At 46.0% G+C, this 23,553-nt stretch overlaps 1 protein-coding gene across 1 annotated transcript in view; it reads right to left on the bottom strand.

Annotated features, from left to right (window-relative positions):
* Positions 1 to 18,623: 18,623 nt before the first annotated feature.
* LOC132808928 (homeobox protein Hox-C13-like) overlaps positions 18,624 to 23,553 on the bottom strand; it is a 31,004-nt gene continuing 26,074 nt past the window's right edge. The window contains exon 3 of the mRNA XM_060822343.1: positions 18,624 to 18,930. Coding sequence (XP_060678326.1) covers positions 18,624 to 18,930 — 307 coding nt within the window. The remainder of the gene's footprint in view (positions 18,931 to 23,553) is intronic.

The following is a 23,553-nucleotide window of genomic DNA, read 5'->3' on the forward strand; positions in this document are numbered from 1 at the left end:
TGTGCAATATTCATAGATGCAAACACACACAAACAAATTTATAAATGCAATGCTCACAGATACAAATATACACTGACGCAGCAACAAATTTATACTTATATAATACACAGATACAAATGACAGACATTAAAAACAGAAATATATATGTAATACTAACAGATAGAAACACACAAACACACACAAATTTGCATAATATTCATTGATACAAAATGCACACAGACACACAAATTCATAAATATAATGCTCACAGATACAAACACACAGACACAGCAACAAATTTATATACACTGTGTATATAAAATACTCAGATAGAAATAACAGACATAAAGACAAAATTTATTCATAATACTAACAGGTAGGAGCACATAACTGCACACAAATTTGCATCAGATTTATAGATACAAACACACACAGACTCACAAATTTTGTGTCTAAAATACCTGCAGAAACTAACACAATCACAAACAATTTTTTTAAATTTAGTGCTCAAAGATACAAACACACACATAAACTCATTTATTTATCGAACAATACTTATAAATTTATAAATGTAATGCACGCAGTTACAAATACACAGAGACTCACTGTATATATTTTATACAATATAAAATACTCAGATTCAAATAACAGACACACAAACAAATTTATCTGTTTAAAATACTTACAGATACAAAGACACGGTCAGAAAAATAATTTATAAATGTAATGCACACAATTACAAATACACAGAGACACGGAAATTTATGCATATAAAATACCAGATACAAATAACAGACACAAACACAAATTCACATATATAACACTAACAGATAGAAACATATAACAACAAATACATTTATAAATGTAATGCTCACAGATACAAGCACAAAGACACAGCAACAAATTTATACATACTGTATATATAAAATACTCAGATTGAAATAACAGACATAAAACAAAATTATATTTATAACACTAACAGATAAGAGCGCACAAATTTGTATCATATTCACAGATACAAACAACAGAGACACACACATTTATAAATATAATGCTCACAGATACAAACACGTACTGACACAGCAACAAATGTATATATATATATAAAATATTCAGATACAAATAATAGACACAAAATCAAAATTATATATATAATACCAACAGATAGAAGCACACAAATTTGTACAATATTCATAGATAAAAACACAAACAAATTTTGTATCAAAAATACCTGCAGATACAAACACAATCACAAACAAATTTTAAAATACAAGTAACAGACACGCAAACAAATGTAACTGCCTAAAATACTTACAGACATAAAGACACTGTCTAAAATGCTTACAGATACAAACACAGTCACAAACAACTTTTTAAATATAATGCTCACAGATACAAATATCCAGATACAAATAACAGACATAAAATCATACTATATATATTATACTGACACATACAAACACGCACTGACACACAAATTTATAAATTCAATGTTCACAGATACAAACACACACACAAACTCATTTATCTATCTAAAAATACTTAGAAATGTATAAATATAATGCACAGATACAAACACACAAACTATATATTATATATAATACTCAATTACAAATAACAGATACACAAATTTATCTGTATAAAATACTTACAAAGACACAATTTAAAATACTTACAAATACAAACACACAGTCAGAAACGAATTTATGTTAGTAATTCACTCAGATATAAACACACAAACGGCCAGATACAAATAACAGACACAAAAGTGAATTTGTGTGTATAATACTGACAGATACAGGCACCCACAGACGCACAAACAAATATATCTATCTAAAATACTTACAGACAAATTTATAAATTTAATGCATACAGATACAAAGACAGAGACACACAAATTTATATATACATATATATAATACTCATATACAAATAACAGACACAAACACAAATTCATATCTATAATACTAACAGATAGAAACACTAATAACAAACAAATTTATAAACGTAATGCTCACAGATACAATCACGCTGGCACTGTAACAAATTTATATATAAAATACTCAGAAATAACAATCATAAAAACAAAATTATATTCATAATTTTAACAGGTAGGAACACGTAATAGCAAATATATTTATAAATACGATGCTCACAGATCCAAACTCAAAGACACAGCAACAAATTTATATATACTGTATACATAAAATACTCAGATAGAAATAACAGACATAAAAACAAAATTATATTCATGATTTTAACAGGTAGGAACATGTAATAGCAAATATATTTATAAATACGATGCTTACAGATCCCAACACAAAGACACAGCAACAAATTTATATATACTGTATACATAAAATACTCAAATAGAAATAACAGACATAAAAACAAATTTATATTCATAATACTAACAGATAGGAGCACACAAAGGCACACAAATTTGTAGAATATTCACAGATACAAACACACAGAGACACACAAACATATTTTGCGTCCAAAATATCTGTAGATACAAACACAGTCACAAACAAATGTTTAAATATAATGCTCATAAATGTAAATACCCAGACACAAATAACGGACACAAAATCATACAATGTATAGAAAATATTGCAGAAACACGCACTGACACACAAATTTATAAATTCAATACTCATAGATACAAACACACACACAAACTCATTTATCTGTCTAAAAATACTTACAAGTTTCTAAATGTAATGCACACAGTTACAAATACAGAGATACACTGTATATATTATACATAATGTCAAACACTCAGATACGAATAACAGACACATAAATGTATCTGCCTAAAATACTTACAGATACAAAGACACAGTCAGAAAGAAATTTATAAATGTAATACAAATACGCAAACGGCCAGATACAAATAGCAGACACAAAAGCGAATTTGTATATATAAAACTGACAGCTACAGACACCCACAGACGCACAAATATATCTAACTAAAATACTTACAGACACATTTGTAAATGTAATGCACACACAGATACAAATACACAGAGACACATACATTTATACGTATAAGACACTCAGAGACAAATAACAGACACAAAAACAAATTCGCATATATAGTACTAACAGCTAGAAACACACAGAGACACAAATTTGTAGAATATTCAGATGCAAACACACACAAAAACATTTGCACATATAAAATCCATATACATGTAAGGCTCACGGATACAAACACGCACACACAAATAAATCTTTTACCTAAAATACCCACGGATACAAACACACAGTCACAAACAAATTATGAATGTAATTCTCACAGATACAAACTTACACTGACACACAAAATAGTTTAGATATCGGTATAAAATACTCAGGTATAAACAACAGGGACGAAAACAAATGTATATATATATGTGTGTGTGTATATAGTATTGGCAGATACAAACACAAAGTAATCCACCTATAAAATAATTACAGATTCAAACACACAGTCACAGATCCATTTATAAATGTAACACTCACAGATACAAACGCACTGACAAAGAAACAAATTCCTCTATAATAATGTATAGAACACCCACAATACAAATCTATGCGAATAAATTTATACATAATACCCAAAGATATAAATACACAGATAGACTCGTATATCCTGCTCACAGGCATTTGTGTACACTGATACAAATATGCAAGTTTATGTATAATACTGACAGTACCAAACACACTGATATTCAAACAAATTGATATAAAATACGGAGAGATACAAACACATACAATCACAGCGATGAATATGGATATTTACAGCTCCATACACGCACAGAAATGAATGTACGTATATTGAGAAGTTCATTGAACACACAGATTTATGGACTTAAGTCTAAAGCAGAGAGAGATTTATTTATGTACCACGGTTTCGCACGCAAGAGGTATCCTCAGACAAACGCTGACCGATCAGCACACACTGGGCTAACTTTGCTTTGTATAGAACACACACGCTCACAGGAGCAAACCCTGTCTTCCAGCGCAGCATCGTTTTGCCTAAAGCCCCTTCCCCTCTCTCTCACTATAACATGGAGAAAATATTTGGAACAGCCTTATGCAAACTAAAGGAGAGAGTTCCTGGCTGAAATTGTTTTGCCCCTGGACCTAACACGCTCGGCAAAGCCGGGACCCGATCCTAACATTCACAGGCGGAAAGGACTGCACACCGGCGATCTGACAGCGTTACCTCCTTTGGGTTCTGTCCCTGTGAGCGACAAGTACATTTTCTCCAGAGATGGGCGACTAGATTGGAGACTACACGGACGGATTGATAAATCACCAAGCGGGGAAGGAGGGAGGGTGAGCCTGACAGACTGAGGCGATTTGGAAATATTTTAGACGGATTATTGCGTGCACGCACGCACACACTCAGAATGTACACAAACATATGTGCGCTGTTTTCTCTGTCTGTCTCTCTCTCACATACACACTCACTCTCACACACTCTCAAAATGTACACAGACATATGTGCGCTGTTTTCTCTCTGTGCCTCTCTCACACACTCTCTCTCTCACACTCTCTCTCACACACTCTCAAAATGTACACAGACAAATGTGCGCTGTTTTCTCTCTATGTCTGTGTCTCTCTCACATACTCACTCTCTCACACACTCTCAAAATGTACACAGACAAATGTGCGCTGTTTTCTCTCTATGTCTGTGTCTCTCTCACATACTCACTCTCTCACACACATACTCTCAAAATGTACACAGACATATGTGCACTGTTTCCTCTCTGTGCCTCTCCCTCACACTCTCTCTCTCACACTCTCTCTCACACACTCTCAAAAGGTACACAGAAATACGTGCACTGATTTCTCTCTATGTCTGTCTCTCTCTCACATACACTCTCAAAATGTACACAGACATATGTGCGCTGTTTTCTCTCTCTGTCTGTCTCTCTCTCTCCCACACACACTCTCTCACACACTCTCTCTCACACACACACACTCTCTCTCACACACGCTCTCAAAACGTACACAGACATATGTGCGCTGTTTTCTCTGTCTCTCTCTCACATACACACTCTCCCACACACTCTCAAAATGTACACAGACATATGCGCACTGTTTCCTCTCTGTGTCTCTCTCACACACTCTCTCTCACACAGACTCTCTCACACTCTCTCACACACACACACACACACTCTCACACACACACACTCACACACACTTTCTCTCACACACTCTCTCTCATACACACTCTCTCACACACACACTCTCTCAAACACACTCTCTCACACACACACTCTCTCAAACACGCACACACTCTCTCCCACATAAAGATATATCCACACTGCCACTCATGTAGTGACTCTAGCCCAGAGAGACACTCACAGGTACATGCACTAGTATATCCCTGCTGTCTCACACACCCTCGCTTTTACACACTGGCACACACGCATTCTCTCTCACACACATTTCATTTCACACACACCTCTCTCACACACATACAAACACACACTCTCCTATACCTGTAATCACAGAAACACTCTCTCCCACACTCACCGAAACAGTTTCTCATTCACACACTCTGTCGCTCACATGCACACTCACTCACACACACTCCCAGAACCACACTCTCACACGCACACACATTCGCAATCACACATCCTCTCTCTCTCTCACACGCTTTCTCTCTCCCAGAACTAGCTGCCTCCTTCCCCTGCCTCACTCTCTCTTGCACACGCTCCGTCTCTCACGCACAAACTCTCCCACTCTCTCTCGCACGTTCTCTCTCTCTCACACACACTCTGTCTGCACCCACATATCCGCACACTCTCTGACAAAAACACCTTTTCTCCTTCTCTCTCTGTCTCTCACAACAGACACATTTCCCCCAGAACTAACTCTCTCACCACGCTGTCTCTCTCGTTCTCTCTCTGTCTGTACCCCCCCCCCCCCGTCTCTTTCTGTCTCTTTCTCTCTCTGTGACTGTCTCTCTCCGTATCTCCTTCTGTCGACCTGTCTCTCTATCTTTGTATCTCTCTCTGTCTGTCTCTCTCCCTCTCTTTTTTCTCTGTCTGTCTCTCACTCTTTCTGTCTGTCTCCCTCTTTCTCCGCCTGTCTCTCTCTCTCTCTTTGTCTCTCTCCCCTGTCTGTTTCTCTCTATCTCTGTGTCTCTCTATCTGTCGCTGCCTCTCTCTCTCTATCTCTCTGTCTGCCCGTCTCTATTTCTCTGTCTCTATCTCTGTCTCCCCTCTTCTCTGTTTCTGTCTGTCTGCCTATCTCTCTGTCCATCTCAACTCTCTGTCTCTCTTTGTCTCACCCACACCCCATCTGTGTCTGTGTGTTTATCTGTCTCCTTCTGTCTGTCTCTGTGTCTGTCTCTGCCTTTCTATCTCTCTCTGCCTGTCCGTCTCTGTCTCTTTTTCTCTGCCTCTCCCTCTCTCTCTTTCTGTCTGTCTGTGTCTCTCTCTGCCTCTGTTCGTGTCTGTCTCTGTCTCTCTCTCTCTCTCTATTTCTCTCTGTCCGTCTCTATCTCTCTTCATCTCTCCCCCCTCTGTCTCTGTCTCTCTCACTCACTCACACAAACATAAAAAGGTGTTTTCTTTAAAAGTGAAAATTCACAGCATTGTGGGGTGAAGCTAAAATTGACAATTTGCAAACTCTTGATTCATTGACCAGTCACTGAGACCCCCCAGTGGGGTTCAGAACCGCCCACTAACTGTTCAGAAAGAAATTCGACCAGCTGCTAAGAAGTTACGTTTTCCAATTTTTATTAGCAATTGCAAAATTCAAATTTTCTTTGAAATATGCGTGCACACACACACACACACAAAAACAGAATTCACTACTCTATCCTCGATGACATTAACAGCGAGACGGTCTGTGAAACAGTTAATTATATTTTTTTGAATAAGGAACACAAGGCGGACTGGGAAAAAAAAACAACAAATTATTTATCTGCATCGTGCCAAACGGGTGCTGAGATTCAGTCAAACTACAGCAGAATAAGTGGAACATAATGATCCTCATCACCCGCACTCCCTGCATTTTTTTCCCTCAGAGCCGGCTGCTTTTTCACATTTGAACTATCTTAGAACTGGAAATCAGGAATAAGAACAGAAATTGCTGGGAATATCTCAGCAGGTCTGACAGCAACCCGAAGAGCGAAATCAGAGCTAACCGACCCTTCCTCTAGAACTTAATCCTTGACCTGATCTCTCCCCAAGGTTGGTGACAGATCTGCTCATTTGTTTTCCCCAGCAATTTCTGTTTCTGCATTCGCTTTTGTTTACCTCCCCCTCCCCTCTCCCCCACCCCCCCCATATTTCGAACCACACCCCGATCGCACCCTCTCACAGACAGACACCACCACCCCAACAGTCCCACAGCCTTGCACCCGGCAAGTGTTGGACAGGGAACTTTGCAATGTCCCTGGCGTACGCTGCGGGCTGTCGTTATATTGCCCCCCGGGGATGTCAGAGGTAATTGAGCTCAGTGAGCGAGAGACGCACACTCACACTCACACAAACACACGCACACTCGCTCAGATGCACTCGCTCACACACACACGCACTCACTCTCGCGCACATTCACACGCTCTGTCACACACACACACTCACACAAGCACTTATGCACACTCACTCCCTCTCTCTCACACGCACACGCTCATACATGCACACACACTCACACAAGCACTTATACACACTCACTCACACTCACTCTAACACTCTCTCACACACATTTGCTCACACATGCACACATTCACTCACACAAGCACTTAAACACACACACTCTCGCACACATGCACATATGCTCATATATGCACACACTCACACAAGCACTGGTACACACTCTCTCTCACTCGAACACTTACTCTCTCACACACGCATTTGCTCATATTTGCACACACTCACTCATACAAGCACTTAAACACACCCTCTCTCACTCTCACACACACATGCACACATGCTCATACAGGCACACACACACTCTCGCACTCACTCTCACACAGCACATTCATATACAAATGCACATGCACACGCACACACTCACACAGGCACTTACACACACATAGTGACACACTCATTCACACATATTCAAACACACTCATGCTTATACATACACACACACTCTCACACAGAAACATATGCACACACACACTCATACAGGCACTTATACACACAGTCACACACACACAATTTCTCACTTGTGAACTCACCGCCACTCTGTCTCTCTCGCTCACACTCTCTCTCCGACACAAACCCTCACTCACTCACACTCTGACTCACTCTCTCACTTTCACACACTCTTATTCACATTCTCTCCCTCTCTCATTCTCGTTCAATCCCTCTCTCTCTCACTCACGCATTCTCTCACTCTCTCTCTCACAGTCCACTCTCCCCCCTCAGGCTCCCCCTCACTTTTTTCACTCCCTCTCTCACACACACTCTCACTCATTCTCTCTCACTCACACACAACACTCTTTCTCACTCATGCGTTCTCTCGCTCTCTCACACACCCCCTCACACACTCTCATTCATTCTTTTTCACTCCCTTTTTCACACACTCCCTCTCTCACAAGCTTCCTTTCTTGCACACACTCCCTGTCTCTCACACACACACACACTCTCCCTCCCTCTCACACCATCCCTTTCTCACACACACAGACACACTCGCTCTCTCTCCCATATACTCCCCTCTCTCACACACTCTCCCTCTGTCTCACACACAATCCCTCTCTCTCACACATTCCCAACTGCACACCGCCCCACGCACTCTCTCACTCTCTGGTGCACACAGACACACAAACACTCTCCCCCTTTTTCTCTCTCTCACGCGCACACTCCCCACATGACATACATCCACTTCCCCCCCTCTCCCCCCCTCCAAAACCCCCACCCTCCCACACACCAGTCTGACCTGGTCATTAACTTCACCGTCTCCATTCAGAGAGGGGCTGGTGGTTGTGTTTGATGGATTCAATCCCTGGGTGAGAATTTTTGGGAAGGGGGGGTTGATTGGGGATGGGAGTGCAGGATTGTTCCCACCACAGTGAACGGAAGACGGGAAGGGAGAAGAGAGAGAAAAGAAAAACAGATATCCCTTGCAAGCTCATAGTCAATGGCAAACTACTGTCCCTCCCCCAACTTGAAGAGATTACAGCCCCTGTGTGTCCGGATGCAGTCTCTGGCCTGTTTTGTCTTTTTTTTTGTCTGCCAATGACCATGATCTCTACAAATTTAAAGCCTTTTCTTTATTACTTTAAAAAAACCCCTCCCCCACTCTCTCTGGCATTGTCTGTAGCTTGTTCTCTCTCTCTCTCTGTGTTTACTAGTGTCCATCCCCATCTCTCTCCTGTCTCTCTCTCTCTCTCTCTTTGTTTCTCTCTGCCCCTGTCAGTCTCTCTCTCTCCCTGTCTCACTCTCCCTTTCTCTGTCTCTCTCTCTCTCTGTTTCTCTCTGCCCTGTCTCTCTTTCTCGTTGTCTCTCTCTGTCTCTCGCTGTCTGTCGCTGTCCCCCCTCTCTGTCTCTCTCGTTCTGTCTATCTGTGATTCTCTGCTGCTGTGTCCCCCTCCCATCTCTATCTCCCTCTCCCCCAACTGTGTCTCTGCCTCTTACATTGTTTCTTTCTCTTTTGTTTCTGCTTTCTCTTTATCAGTCTCTCTCTTTCTCTCTGTCATTTTTTCGCTCTGTATCTCTCTCCCTGTCTCTTTCTCTCTCTTGCTCCTGTCCCTCTCTTTGGCTCTTTCTCTCCTTCTCTCATCCTGTCTCTTTCTCTCAGTCTCACTCTCTCTCGCCCTGTCTCTCTCAGTCTCACTCTCTCTCGCCCTGTCTCTCTCCCCACCCTGTCTCTCTCCTGGCTTTTATTCTCTGTGTCTGTCTCTCTCTCTCTCTCTCTCTCTGTCTCTCTCCTTCCATCTCTCTCCTGGCTTTTATTCTCTGTCTCTCTCTCTCTCTCTCTCTCTCCTTCCATCTCTCTCCTGTCTTTTATTCTCTCTGCATCTGTCTCTTTCTCTCTGTCTCTGTCCTTCCATCTCTCTCCTGTCTTTTATTCTCTCTGTGTCTGTCTCTTTCTCTGTCTGTTTCTTTCTCTCTCACTCTCCTCCTCCTCCTCCTCCCCCCATCTCTCTCCTGTCGTTTTCTCTCTCTATCTCTTCCTCTCCGTCTTCCAGTGGTTCACCCAGTCTCTCCCCTTTCTCTGCTTCTCCTTATGTCTGTCTCTCTCTCTCTATATGTATCTCAGTCTCTCTCCCGCTGTGTCTCTCTCTCTCTCTCTCTTACATCTCTCTGTCTTTCTCTCTTTACCTCCTTTGTCTGGGTTTTCCTTTTTGTCTGTCCCCCTTATTCTCTCTGGGTCTCTGTCCAAACCTGTCTCACTTAATCTCTCTCAGTCAGCCTCTCTCCTATCTCCCTCTCTCTGTCGGTATCACTCCATTTCTTTCCAATCTTAAAGTCCGATCCCTTGGGTTAAAATATAATTAAACTTCACAACAGGAGCAGTGAACCTTTCTAGAACACAGGTGGAGAGGATGAATCTGCAGATATCAAGCACTTCACGTACTCACACAGAAACACACAAACAGACAAACACATACACACACGCATTCTCCCTCATACACTCAGAAACACACACACACACACTCTCACACACACACTCTCCCACTCTGCAACACACACACACACATACAGAAACACGCTCCCACTCACACATTCTCTCACACAAATGCCCTCTCTCACACGCACACGCTCCAAACACAGAAACATACAGAGACAGAAACACGCTCACACACAGGAACACACACATAGACGCTATCTCAGAGTCAAAACACTGATACACACAGAAACATTCTCACACAGAAATACTCACAGACACTCACACGTACAAGCATTCTCTCTTACCCCCACACATTGACGCACAGTCCCATGTACACACAGACACACACTCTCTCACACATAGACACATACATTCTTTCTCGCGCCCACACATACACTCTTACAACTCCTTACAAACACCCACATATATAGAGACACCCCCACACACACACTCTCTTTCTCTCTCTCTCACACACACACACACATACACACACCCACATACGCACACACACACACTCTTTTTCTCTCTCTCTCTCTCACACACACACACACACTCACACACACACCCACACTCACACAGAAACATTCACATTCAACAAAACCTCTCACATGAAACCGTCAGAATTGAACTAATTATTAATAGTCTCTACACTCCAGAGGGCCAGGGATGTGTGATATGTACAATATATCATATATATATATATACTTTCAATTGATACACCACCATATGGACAGGATTGTTCAATATATATATTGTTCAATATATATATTATATATATGCAATGCATTATATATTATCAATAGACTCTGAACCCCATAGAGCTGCGGTTGTTCAATAATATTATCTATCATTATCAATAAACTATCAACTCCATAATTCCGAGATTTTCTCAATACACACAGACACAGTATTTTATATGCATTGTTAGTGGGTACTGGGACTGTCCTACATATATCGCACATCATATATGGAGATAGCTTCCATTAGGACCGCGCTCAAGTGTTGCTGAATAAAGTAACGCTTTTATCCTGCATGACAAATTTGTTGTGAAATCTACATCACCTTGGAACCAAGGGACCAAGTGTTGGTTCATTATTAAAAGTGGCAAATGAATTCTCTCTCTATACACACACACACATATATACTCTCTCTCTTTTTTTTAGATTAGATTAGATTTACAGTGTGGAAACAGGCCCTTCGGCCCAACAAGTCCACACCGACCCGCCGAAGCGAAACCCACCCATACCCCAACATTTACCCCTTACCTAACACTACGGGCAATTTAGCATGGCCAATTCACCTGACCCCGCACATCTTTGGACTGTGGGAGGAAACCGGAGCACCCGGAGGAAACCCACACAGACACGGGGAGAACGTGCAAACTCCACAGTCAGTCGCCTGAGTCGGGAATTGAACCCGGGTCTTCAGGCGCTGTGAGGCAGCAGTGCTAACCACTGTGCCACCGTGCCGCCCACCGTGCTTTCTCACACACACGCTCACACATATATACTCTCTCTTTCTCACTCACACACACTCACATACAGAAATGCTTTCTCACTCACACATTCTCTCACACAAATACTCTCTCACAACACACGCTCCCAACACAGAAACTTACAGAGACAGAAACACGCTCAGACGTTCTCTCATTAACACAAAACACTGACAAGCACAGAAACATTCGCTCTCATATACACAGAAATACTCTCACAGAGACACTCTCAGACACAAAAACACTCTCTCACACACCCCCACCCCAACACACTGACACACAGACCCAGATATGCACAGACACACACAGACATACTTTCTCACGCCCACACACACTCCATCACACACAGACATACACCCACACACGCTCTCTCACACACACTCTCTCACACATACACCCACACACAGACATACACCCACACACACTCTCACACACACAGACATACACCCACACACAGACACACACCCCACACACTCTCACACAAACACCCACACAGACATACACTCACACACTCTCACACACACAGACATACACCCACACACACACATACACCCACACACACTCTCTCACACATACATCCACACACAGACATACACCCACATAAACCCACACACACTCTCTCACACAGACATACACCCACACACAGACATACAGTCACACACACTCTCACACAGACATACACCCACACACAGACATACAATCACACACACTCTCACACAGACATACACCCACACACAGACATACGCCCACACACACTCTCTCACACACAGGCATACACCCACACACAGACATATGCCCACACACAGACATACACCCACACACAGACATACACTCACATACAGACATACACCCACACACATGCTCTCACACACAGACATACACCACACACACAGACATACCCCCACACACACACATACACCCACACACAGACATACACCCACATACACCCACACACAGACATACACCCACACATACACCCACACACGCTCTCTCACACAGACATACACCCACACACAGACACACACTCTCTCACACACACTCTCTCACACACAGACATACACCCACACACACTCTCTCTCACACAGACATACACCACACACTCTCTCTCACACAGACATACACCCACACACAGACATACACCCACACACAGACATACACCCACACACTCACACACACAGACATACACCCACACACAGATGCATGAACGCAGACACACACACCCACATATTTTGATTTGGAGTTGTGTTATGTAAACTACTAACGCCAGGACAGCGCAATCTGAAGTTCAGTGTAATTGGTTCAACTCTCTGCCTCTTTCTCTCTCTGTCTCCCCATCCCCACTCTCTTTCTCTGTCTCTCTTTTCTCTCTGTTTCTCCCTCTGCCTGTCTTTCTCTCTCTCTCAGTCTCTCTAGGTCTCTACTTACCTCTATGTTTTTCTCTCTCTATCTACGTTTCACTCTCCCTCTCACTCACTCTCCCTCTATATCTCACCATCCGCATCTATATGCCTTTCTCTCTCTCTCTCTCTGTATATATATCCTTAACTCCGTCTCTGTCACTTTCCCTGCCTCAGTTGCCCGTCTACCTGTGTGTGTGTGTGTGCGCACTGCTCTATCCCTCTCTCCTGTCTCGCTCTCTCTGTCTCTCTTTCTCCGTCTGACACTCTCTCGATCTATCTGTCTCTCTCTCTTTCCCTCCATTCCTGTCGCTCGCTCTCTCTCTCTCTCTCTCCGCTTCTCTCTCTGTCGTGCTCTCTCTCTCTCTCTCTTTCTTTCTGTCTGTCTCCCTCTCTCTCTCTCCCTCTCTGTCTTAGCAAAACTGCAGAGACTGCTCCCGCAGGAAGACACGTTTCTTTTACATCGTCCGGATTTGAAACCAGATTTTGATTTGCTGGTCGGTGAGGGTGAGTCTGTCGGATAGTTCCCTCCGGAGCTGACGAGTGATAAATTCATTCAGGAGGAATTCCCCCTCCAACTCTTCGGCCCTGCTGCTTCGTATAAGGCTTTCGCTTCTTCCGCGTCCGAGTGTGAAGGGGACACCAGGCGCTATGACCTAAGGGGGTTGTTGTTGAAGGAAGGAGGGGTGGGGTTGGTGGGCGGAGGGGAAGGTAGAATAAGATAGAGTCAACTCTAGAAGGGCCGATCGAGGCACACTCACTCTCAACACATCCACACACACACACACACTCACACACATCCACACACACACACACTCACAGAGACACTCACACACACTCACAGAGAGACACACACAGACACACACACACTCACAGAGACACACACACTCACAGAGACACACACACACAGACACACACACACACACATTCACACACACAGACACACACACACTCAACAGAGACATACACACACACACACACACTCACAGAGACACACACACACTCACAGAGATACACTCACTCTCATAGCCCCTCACCCCACCACACACAAACACACACTCACAGAGACACACACACATACACACACACACTCACAGAGACATACACACATACACACTCACAGAGATACACTCACTCTCATAGCCCCTCACCCTCTCACCCCCTCATCCCCCACCACACACACACACTCACAGAGATACACGCACTCTCATAGACCTCACCCCCTACACACACACACACTCTCTCTCACAGAGATACACTCACTCTCATAGCCTCTCGCCCCCCACCACACACACAGATACACTCACTCTCATAGTCCCTCATCCTCCCACACACACACTCACAGACACACACACACAGATACACTCACTTTCATAGCCCCTCACCACTCCACCACACACACACACACACACACTCACAGAGATACACTCACTCTCACAGCCTCTCGCCCCCCACCATACACACAGATACACTCAGTCTCATAGTCCCTCATCCTCCCACACACACACTCTCTCTCACACACACACTCAGAGACACACTCGCACATACACACGTACACACTCACAGAAATACACACAGATACACACTCGCAGAGATACAGTCATGCACACACAATACACACACTCAAACACAGAGAGAAACACATTCACAGAGATACACTCACACATGCACACATGTACACACTCACAGAGATACACACACTCATAGAGATACACACACAGATACACACTCACAGAGATACACTCATGCACACACAACACACACACTCAAACACACACTCACAGAGAGAAACACATTCACAGAGATACACTCACACATGCACACGTGTACACACTCACAGAGATACACACACTCACAGAGATACACACACAGATACACACTCACAGAGATACACACACTCACAGAAATATAAGCACTCAGAGATACATACTCATAGAACTACACACACGCAGAGACACTCACAGGCACACACAACACACAGACACACGCTCTCACTCACAAAGACACAGGCACATTTACACACATATACATTCACAGAAATACATTTCCCTACACATACACTCAGAGACTCACTCACGTTCACACACACTCACTTACAGACAGACACACACACTCACAGAGGTACACACACACTCACATAGACACACTCACAGAGATTCACTCATCTCACACACATCACACACACTTACAGACAGACACACACTCACAGAGATACACACACACTCACATACACATACACTCAGACTCACTCACTCTTGCACACCTTCAACATATGCGCTCACAAACACAAACACACTCACGTCGATATGCTCACTCACACTTGTACACTCACTCAGACACACACAGAGATATGCACACACATGCTCGCTCACAGACACACCCGCAGAAATAGCACACGCACAAATGCAGTCATGGTGACTCAGCGCCAGGGGCCTGGGTTTGGAACCAGCCTGGGGTGAGTGTCTGTCGGTGGGGAGTTTACACATACTCCAAGCCACCCACCCCGTGTCTGTGTGGGTTCCCTCTGGGTGCTCCAGTTTCCTCCCACAATCCAGGGATGTGCAGGTTAGGGTGGGATTGGCCGTGCTAAATTGTCCCAGTAGTGCCCAGGGATGTACAGGTTAGGGTGGGATTGGCCGTGCTAAATTGTCCCGTAGTGCCCAGGGATGTGCAGGTTAGGGTGGGATTGGCCGTGCTAAATTGTCCCCGTAGTGCCCAGGGATGTGCAGGTTAGGGTGGGATTGACCGTGCTAAATTGTCCCATAGTGCCCAGTGATGTGCAGGTTAGTGTGGGATTGGCCGTGCTAAATTGTCCCCGTAGTGCCCAGGGATGTGCAGGTTAGGGTGGGATTGACCGTGCTAAATTGTCCCCGTAGTGCCCAGGGATGTACAGGTTAGGGTGGGATTGGCCATGCTAAATTGTCCCCGTAGTGCCCAGGGATGTGCAGGTTAGGGTGGGATTGACCATGCTAAATTGTCCCCGTAGTGCCCAGGGATGTGCAGGTTAGGGTGGGATTGGCCGTGCTAAATTGTCCCCGTAGTGCCCAGGGATGTGCAGGTTAGGGTGGGATTGGCCGTGCTAAATTATCCCCGTAGTGCCCAGGGATGTGCAGGTTAGGGTGGGATTGGCCGTGCTAAATTGTCCCGTAATGGCCAGGGATGTACTGGTTAGGGTGGAATTGGTCGTGCTAAATTGTCCCGTAGTGCCCAGGGATGTGCAGGTTAGGGTGGGATTGGCCGTGCTAAATTGTCCCCGTAGTGCCCAGGGATGTGCAGGTTAGGGTGGGATTGGCTGTGCTAAATTGTCCCGTAATGGCCAGGGATGTACTGGTTAGGGTGGAATTGACTAATGGGAAATGAAGGGGTCCAGGGGTAGGGTGGGATGCTCTTCAGTGGGGGCGGAGGGGAGGTGGGGGCGGTCTACTCCCACCGTGTCGAGGTTTTCGGATTCTGCTCAGATGCACACACAGAGATGCAGAAAGACACTCACTCGCCAGTCAAATTCAAGAGCTGTATTTACTTTTTTTATATACAGTGGCGTTCAAAGCGAGTGCTTTGTAACAAAGTATGTTTTCTTTCAGCGAGTAAGATTCGCAAATATAGCGGGTAGCATTGTCCACCTCCCGCCCCCACCCCAGCCCAGCCCCAGTTCCCCTTCTGCATTTGGGAGGGAGTCACACAGAGAGAGGGAGAGAGTCTAAGGGAGGTAATGGGGACTGGTATACCGGGGAAAGAGGGATAGAAAAACAGGGTGGGGGAGAGAGAGAGAGACAGAGAAAGGGAGTTAATGGGTACTGGTATACCGGGGAAAGAGGGGGATAGAGAAACGGAGAGAGAGAGAGAGAGAGAGAGAGAGAGAGGCAGAGGCAGAGAGACAGAGAGAGAGAGAGAGTGAGAGAGTGAAAGGGAGATAATTAGTAGTGATATACCGGGAAACGAGGGGGATAGAGAAACGGGGGGAGGGGGGAGAGAGAGAGAGAGAGAGAGAGAGACAGACAGACAGACAGAGAGAGACAGAAAGAGAGAAACGGAGTTAATGGGTACTGGTATACCGGGGAAAGAGGGGGATGGAGAAACGGAGAGAGAGAGAGAGAGAGGCAGAGAGAAAGAGTGAGAGAGTGAAAGGGAGATAATTAGTAGTGATATACTGGAAAAAGAGGGGGATAGAGAAACGGAGGAGAGAGAGAGAGAGAGAGTGAAAGGAAGATAATGGATAGTGATATACCGGGAAAAGAGAGATATAGAGAAACGGAGAGAGAGAGAGACAGAAAGAGAGAGACAGAGAGAGGCAGAGAGAGACAGAGAGAGAGGCAGAGAGAGAGAGAGAGAAAGAGACAGAGAGACAGAGAGAGTGAAAGGGAGATATTGGATAGCGATATTCCGGGAAAAGAGAGGAATAGAGAAACGGAGGGATAGTGTGTGTGAGCGCGAGAGAGAGAGGGAGAGAGTGAAAGAGATAGAGAGACCGACAGAAAGATCGAGATAGGGAGAGAGAGAGAGACAGAGGGAGAGATAGAAATTGTTAGAGAGGGAGTGAAAGGCGGATAGTGCCAGTGAGATAGAGATAGCGTGTGTGTGTATGTGTGTGGGTGTGTGTGAGGGTGTGTGTGTGGGTGGGTGTGGGTGTGTGTATGTGTGTGTGTGAGAGAGAGGGAGAGAGGGAGAGAGAGAGAGAGACAGACAGATTAAGAGGGAAAGGGAGAGGTGGATGGCGACAGTGAGATACCGAAGAAAATGAGATAGAGACTGTGTGTGTGTGAGAGAGAGAGAGAGAGAGAGGGAGAGAGAGAGAGAGAGAGAGACAGTGTGTGTGGGTGTGTGTGTGAGAGAGAGAGAGAGAGAGAGAGGGAGAGAGAGAGAGAGAGAGACAGTGTGTGTGGGTGTGTGTGAGAGAGAGAGAGAGAGAGAGGGAGAGAGGGGGAGAGAGAGAGAGAGAGAGATTAAGAGGGAGAGTGAGAGGCGGATAGCGACAGTGAGATATCGAGGAAGGAGAGAGTGTGTAAGAGAGAGAGAGAGAGAGATAGTGGGAGAGAGTCGGGCTGGCGGGAACGCTTCGAGGGGAGGCATTGAGATTGGGACAGTGAGGGAACTGACCCTCCCGGCCCCAGAAGCCCTGCCTGTGCCGAGAGTGGGACAGCCAGCCCATCCCCACCCGGGGTTCACCCCCTCCCCAATTAAAAACCCCTCTCCTACCTTCCGCTGGCGCCAGAGATTCCGGGTCCATGGGAACAGGCTCCCGGGAGGGGCCGCTCGGTAGTGACGGGCTGGGGGTGCTCAGCAAGGGGTGGGTGGCTCCCTCGCTCGCCCTTCCCCTCCCCCTGCCGCTCCCAGCGGAGCGGCGGCGGCGGCGGGTGATGCCCGGGCGCCTGCGGTAGGTGGTCGCTCCTGGCTCCCGCTTCCCCCGGACCCCGGCGGTGGGGGCTGACGGCGGCCGGGTCCCTGTGCCGCGGGTCCCCCCTCCCCCCCGTGCCCGCCCAGGGGTGAGCAGGCGCCCTCCTCCCGCGGGGAAGGGGGCGCGGTGGCGCGGGGGCGACCCGAGGGGCGATGTTCACCAGGTGCACCAGGAAAGCCGGGTTCAGCAGGTCGGCATCGGACAGTGCCGTGTGCTAACCACCACCCCCAGGCCCCTCCTCACCCCACCCCCCCCCCCCACCCGCTCAGAGAGACACCTTCCCCACCCCCCCAGGCACTGGCGCCGGGAGTCACATGGGCGGCAGCACCGCCCACTGCGCTCCCTCCCCGTCAGGCTCTCACACACTCCCCCTCTCTCAATCTGTATCTGTCTCACTGCCTCACTCTCACCATCCCTCTCTCTCTCAATCTCTACCTCTCTCTCACACACTCCCCCTCTCTCTCAATCTGTATCTGTCTCACTACCTCTCTCTCACTATCTCTCTCTCACTCAATCTCTATCTCTCTCACTCCTCTCTCTCAATCTGTATCTGTCTCACTGCCTCACTTTCACTATCCCTCTCTCACTCAGTCTCTACCTCTCTCTCACACACACACACACACACACTCCCCCTCTCTCAATCTGTATCTGCCTCACTACCTCTCTCTCACCATCCCTCTCTCACTCAATCTCTACCTCTCTCACACTCCTCTCTCTCTCAATCTGTATCTGCCTCACTACCTCACTCTCACCATCCCTCTCTCACTCAATCTCTACCCCTCTCTCTTTCTTACACACTCTTTCTCGCTTTCTCAATCTGTATCTGTCTCACTACCTCTCTCTCACCATCCCTCTCTCACTCAATCTCTACCTCTCTCACACTCCTCTCTCTCTCAATCTGTATCTGCCTCACTACCTCACTCTCACCATCCCTCTCTCACTCAATCTCCACCTCTCTCTCTCTCACACACACACTCTCTCTCAATCTGTGTCCATGTCTCACTACCTCACTCTCACCACCCCTCTCTCACTCAATCTCTACCCCTCTCTCTTTCTCACACACTCTTTCTCTCTTTCTCAATCTGTATCTGTCTCACTACCTCTCTCTCACTATCCCTCTCTCACTCAATCTCTACCTCTCTCTCATTCCTTCTCACTCTCTCCCCACCCCACCCCCACTCTCTCAGGCACAGACAATACCACCCTCTCACTATGTCTCCCCTCTTATCTCTCTATCGATTTCTATCTTCGTCTATCTCTCACTGAATCTAGCTCTCACTATCTCTTTCATGATCTCTCTCCCATTATCTTTCTTTCTGTCTCTATCGATTTACATCTCAATCTCTTTCTCACTGTATCTCTCTCACTTCCTCCCTCTCACCATCTCACTATATTTCTCCTGTTATCCCTCTCTCTCTTCCAATTCTCTCTCAATCGCTTTCTCTCACACAACATCCAACTCCCTCTGTCTCTCTCATTATCTCTCCCCATTATCTGTCCTGTATCTCTCAATTCCTCCTTCAATCTCTCTCTCGCTTTTTCATTCTCACTATCACACGATTCCTCTCTCTCAATCTCTCATTCCCACTAACTTTCTCACCCACACACTATCTCCCTCTCACTATCTCTCCCCCATTATCTCTCTCACTATCTCTCTTAATTTCTCCCTCACTATCTCTCTCACCATCTCTTCCTCTATATGTCACCCTCTTCCTCGCGCTCTCAATCTCTCACTCTCCTACTATAACTTTTTAACATCTCTCTCTCTATCTTTCTCCCACTCTCTCTCTCCAGCTATCCCTCCCACTATCTGACTCTCACTATCACTCTCTCAATGACTCTCTCTCTGTCACTACCTCTCTCGTTCTCACCATCCCTGTCTCACTATCTCTCTCTCTGAAACTCTCTATCTCTGTCACTATCTCTCTCTTCCTCGCTCTCTCAATCTTCCACTCTCCTCCTGTCTCTTTCCCATTCTCTCCAGCTATCACTAACCAACCCTCACTATCCCTCCCCACTACCTCTCCTTCAATTACTTTTTCACTGTCTCTCTCTCTCACACACACATCTCTCAATCTCCCTCTCTCTCACTCTCACCTTCCGTGTCCAACGAACACATTCCTTTCAGTTTTCTCTCTCTCTCTCCCACTCTTCCAATTTCTCTGTGTCACTGCATCTCTTGGATTGACTATCCCTCTGTCTCTCTCTCTCTCTCTCTGTCTCTCTGCCTCTCCCTGTCTCTCTCTCTCTCTCTCTCTCTGTTTGTGTCTCTGTCTCTCTTCCTCTCGTTAACGGTATTTTGAATAAATATCTGAACATATTTTGGGACATCATTTCACACCAATGCTAAAACACACCAGGCTGTCTGATGTGCGAATTAATTAATCAGATCACCACATAAATGGGACAGAGCCTATACATTACAATCATGGAGTTTGTACGTTCTCCCTGTGTCTGCGTGGGGGTGCTCCGGTTTCCTCCCACAGTCCAAAGATGTGTGGGTCAGGGTGAATTGGCCATGCTAAATTGCCCATAGTGTTAGGTAAGGGGTTAATGTAGGGGTATGGGTGGGTTGCGCTTCGGCGGGTCGGTGTGGACTTGTTGGGCCGAAGGGCCTGTTTCCACACTGTAAGTAATCTAATCTAATCTGATCTAATCTAACAGCTTGACAAACAATTAATAATCAAGCTCATTTAATTCAAAGTCATTTGGCAGAGGGAGATTGGCGATCGGGGGTGGGGTTGATTTTCTTGGTTGGTGCCAGATTCACAATGATTGCCTGCTTTTAACCCCACCTTCCTTTCTCCCTCTCTCCATCCCTCTCTCCTTTTCTCCCTCTCTCAAACTCTCCCTTTCTACATATCGCTCTCTCCCTTTCTCCCTCATTCCTTTCCTCCCTCTCTCTATCTCTCCCCCTTTCTCCCTCTATCCATCTCTCACTCCCTTTCTCCCTCTCTCTATCTCTCTCCCTTTCTCCTCTGTCCATCTCTCTCCCTATCTCCCTATCACCATCTCTCTCCCTTTCTCCATCTCCATCTCTCTCTCTTTCTCTCTCTCCATCTCGCTTTCTTTATCCCCATCTCTCTCTCTTTCTCCGTCTCTCAATCACTCTCTGTTTAATTCTCCCTCTCCCCATCTCTCTGTGTCTTTCTCCCCCTCTCAATCTATCTCCCTGCGTCTCTTTCTCTCTTTCCCCATCTCTCTGTCTCTTTCTTACCATCGCTCTCTTTCTCTGTACCGCTTCTCACTCTGGCGTTCTCTCTGTTTCTCTGTTTGTGTGTGTGTCTATGTTTACGTGTGTGTGCGTGTGTCTCTGTGTATGTGTGTGTGTATATGTGTGTGTGTGTGTGTCAATGTTTACGTGTGTGTGTCTCTGTGTCTGTGTGTGTGTATGTGTGTGTCTATGTTTACGTGTGTGTGTGTGTGTCTATGTTTACGTTTGGGTGTCTATGTTTACGTGTGTGTTTGTGTATCTATGCTTACATGTGTGTGTATGTGTGTGTGGGTGTGTGTGTGTGTCTATGTTTACGTGTGTGTGTCTGTCTATGTTTACGTGTGTGTGTATGTGTGTGTGTGTGTCTGTGTCTGTGTGTATGTGTGTGTGTGTGTATGTCTGTGTCTGTGTGTGTGTGGGTGTGTGTCTGTGTGTCTGTGTGTATGTGTGTGTGTGTGTGTGTGTGTGTCTGAGTGTCTCTGTCTCTCTATCCCCATGTGTGTTGGTCATAGCCAATTTTAGAAATCTGAATTTTTTATTATCGTTCCACCTCCGAGTCAAACTAATCGAAATTCTGGAGCAGTCTGGGAAATTCGGAACCCCGTTTTGTTGTTTTTTTTTGTTAAACTTTAAGCGTAGTCGGTTTCTGTAAATACACTCAATGAGGGCGCAGTGCGTTATCACTTGACTCTGATCTCCAGCCACGACTTGCGGTTTGAACCATTGCCAGTAGGAGTTGGGCCGCCCTGTTACAGCTTTGCAGGACATGGGTGAGGCATCAGTGCAAGACGAAAGATGTGATTAACCAGGAAAGAAGATTTGCAAAGATGCTCGCGAGACCGGAGGGTTTGAGTTAGAGGGAGAGGCTGGACAGGCTGGGGCTATGTTTTCCCTGGTGCTATGTTCCCCCCGCCTCTTGATACTGCCTGCCTTGCTGTGTTCCCTCTCCCTCCTGATACTGCCTGCCTTGCTGTGTCCCCCTCCCTCCTGATACTGCCTGCCTTGCTGTGTTCCCCCTCCCTCCTGATACTGCCTGCCTTGCTGTGTTCCCTCTCCCTCCTGATGCTGCCTGCCTTGCTGTGTTCCCTCTCCCTCCTGATGCTGCCTGCCTTGCTGTGTCCCTCTCCCTCCTGATGCTGCCTGCCTTGCTATGTCCCTCTCCCTCCTGATGCTGCCTGCCTTGCTGTGTTCCCTCTCCCTCCTGATGCTGCCTGCCTTGCTGTGACCCTCTCCCTCCTGATACTGCCTGCCTTGCTGTGTTCCCCCTCCCTCCTGATGCTGCCTGCCTTGCTGTGTTCCCCCTCCCTCCTGATGCTGCCTGCCTTGCTGTGTCCCCCTCCCTCCTGATGCTGCCTGCCTTGCTGTGTTCCCCCTCCCTCCTGATGCTGCCTGCCTTGTTGTGTTCCCCCTCCCTCCTGATGCTGCCTGCCTTGCTGTGTCCCCCTCCCTCCTGATGCTGCCTGCCTTGCTGTGTCCCCCTCCCTCCTGATGCTGCCTGCCTTGCTGTGTTCCT

The sequence above is a fragment of the Hemiscyllium ocellatum genome, assembly GCF_020745735.1.
Source record: "Hemiscyllium ocellatum isolate sHemOce1 chromosome X unlocalized genomic scaffold, sHemOce1.pat.X.cur. SUPER_X_unloc_1, whole genome shotgun sequence".
Taxonomy (NCBI): domain Eukaryota; kingdom Metazoa; phylum Chordata; class Chondrichthyes; order Orectolobiformes; family Hemiscylliidae; genus Hemiscyllium; species Hemiscyllium ocellatum.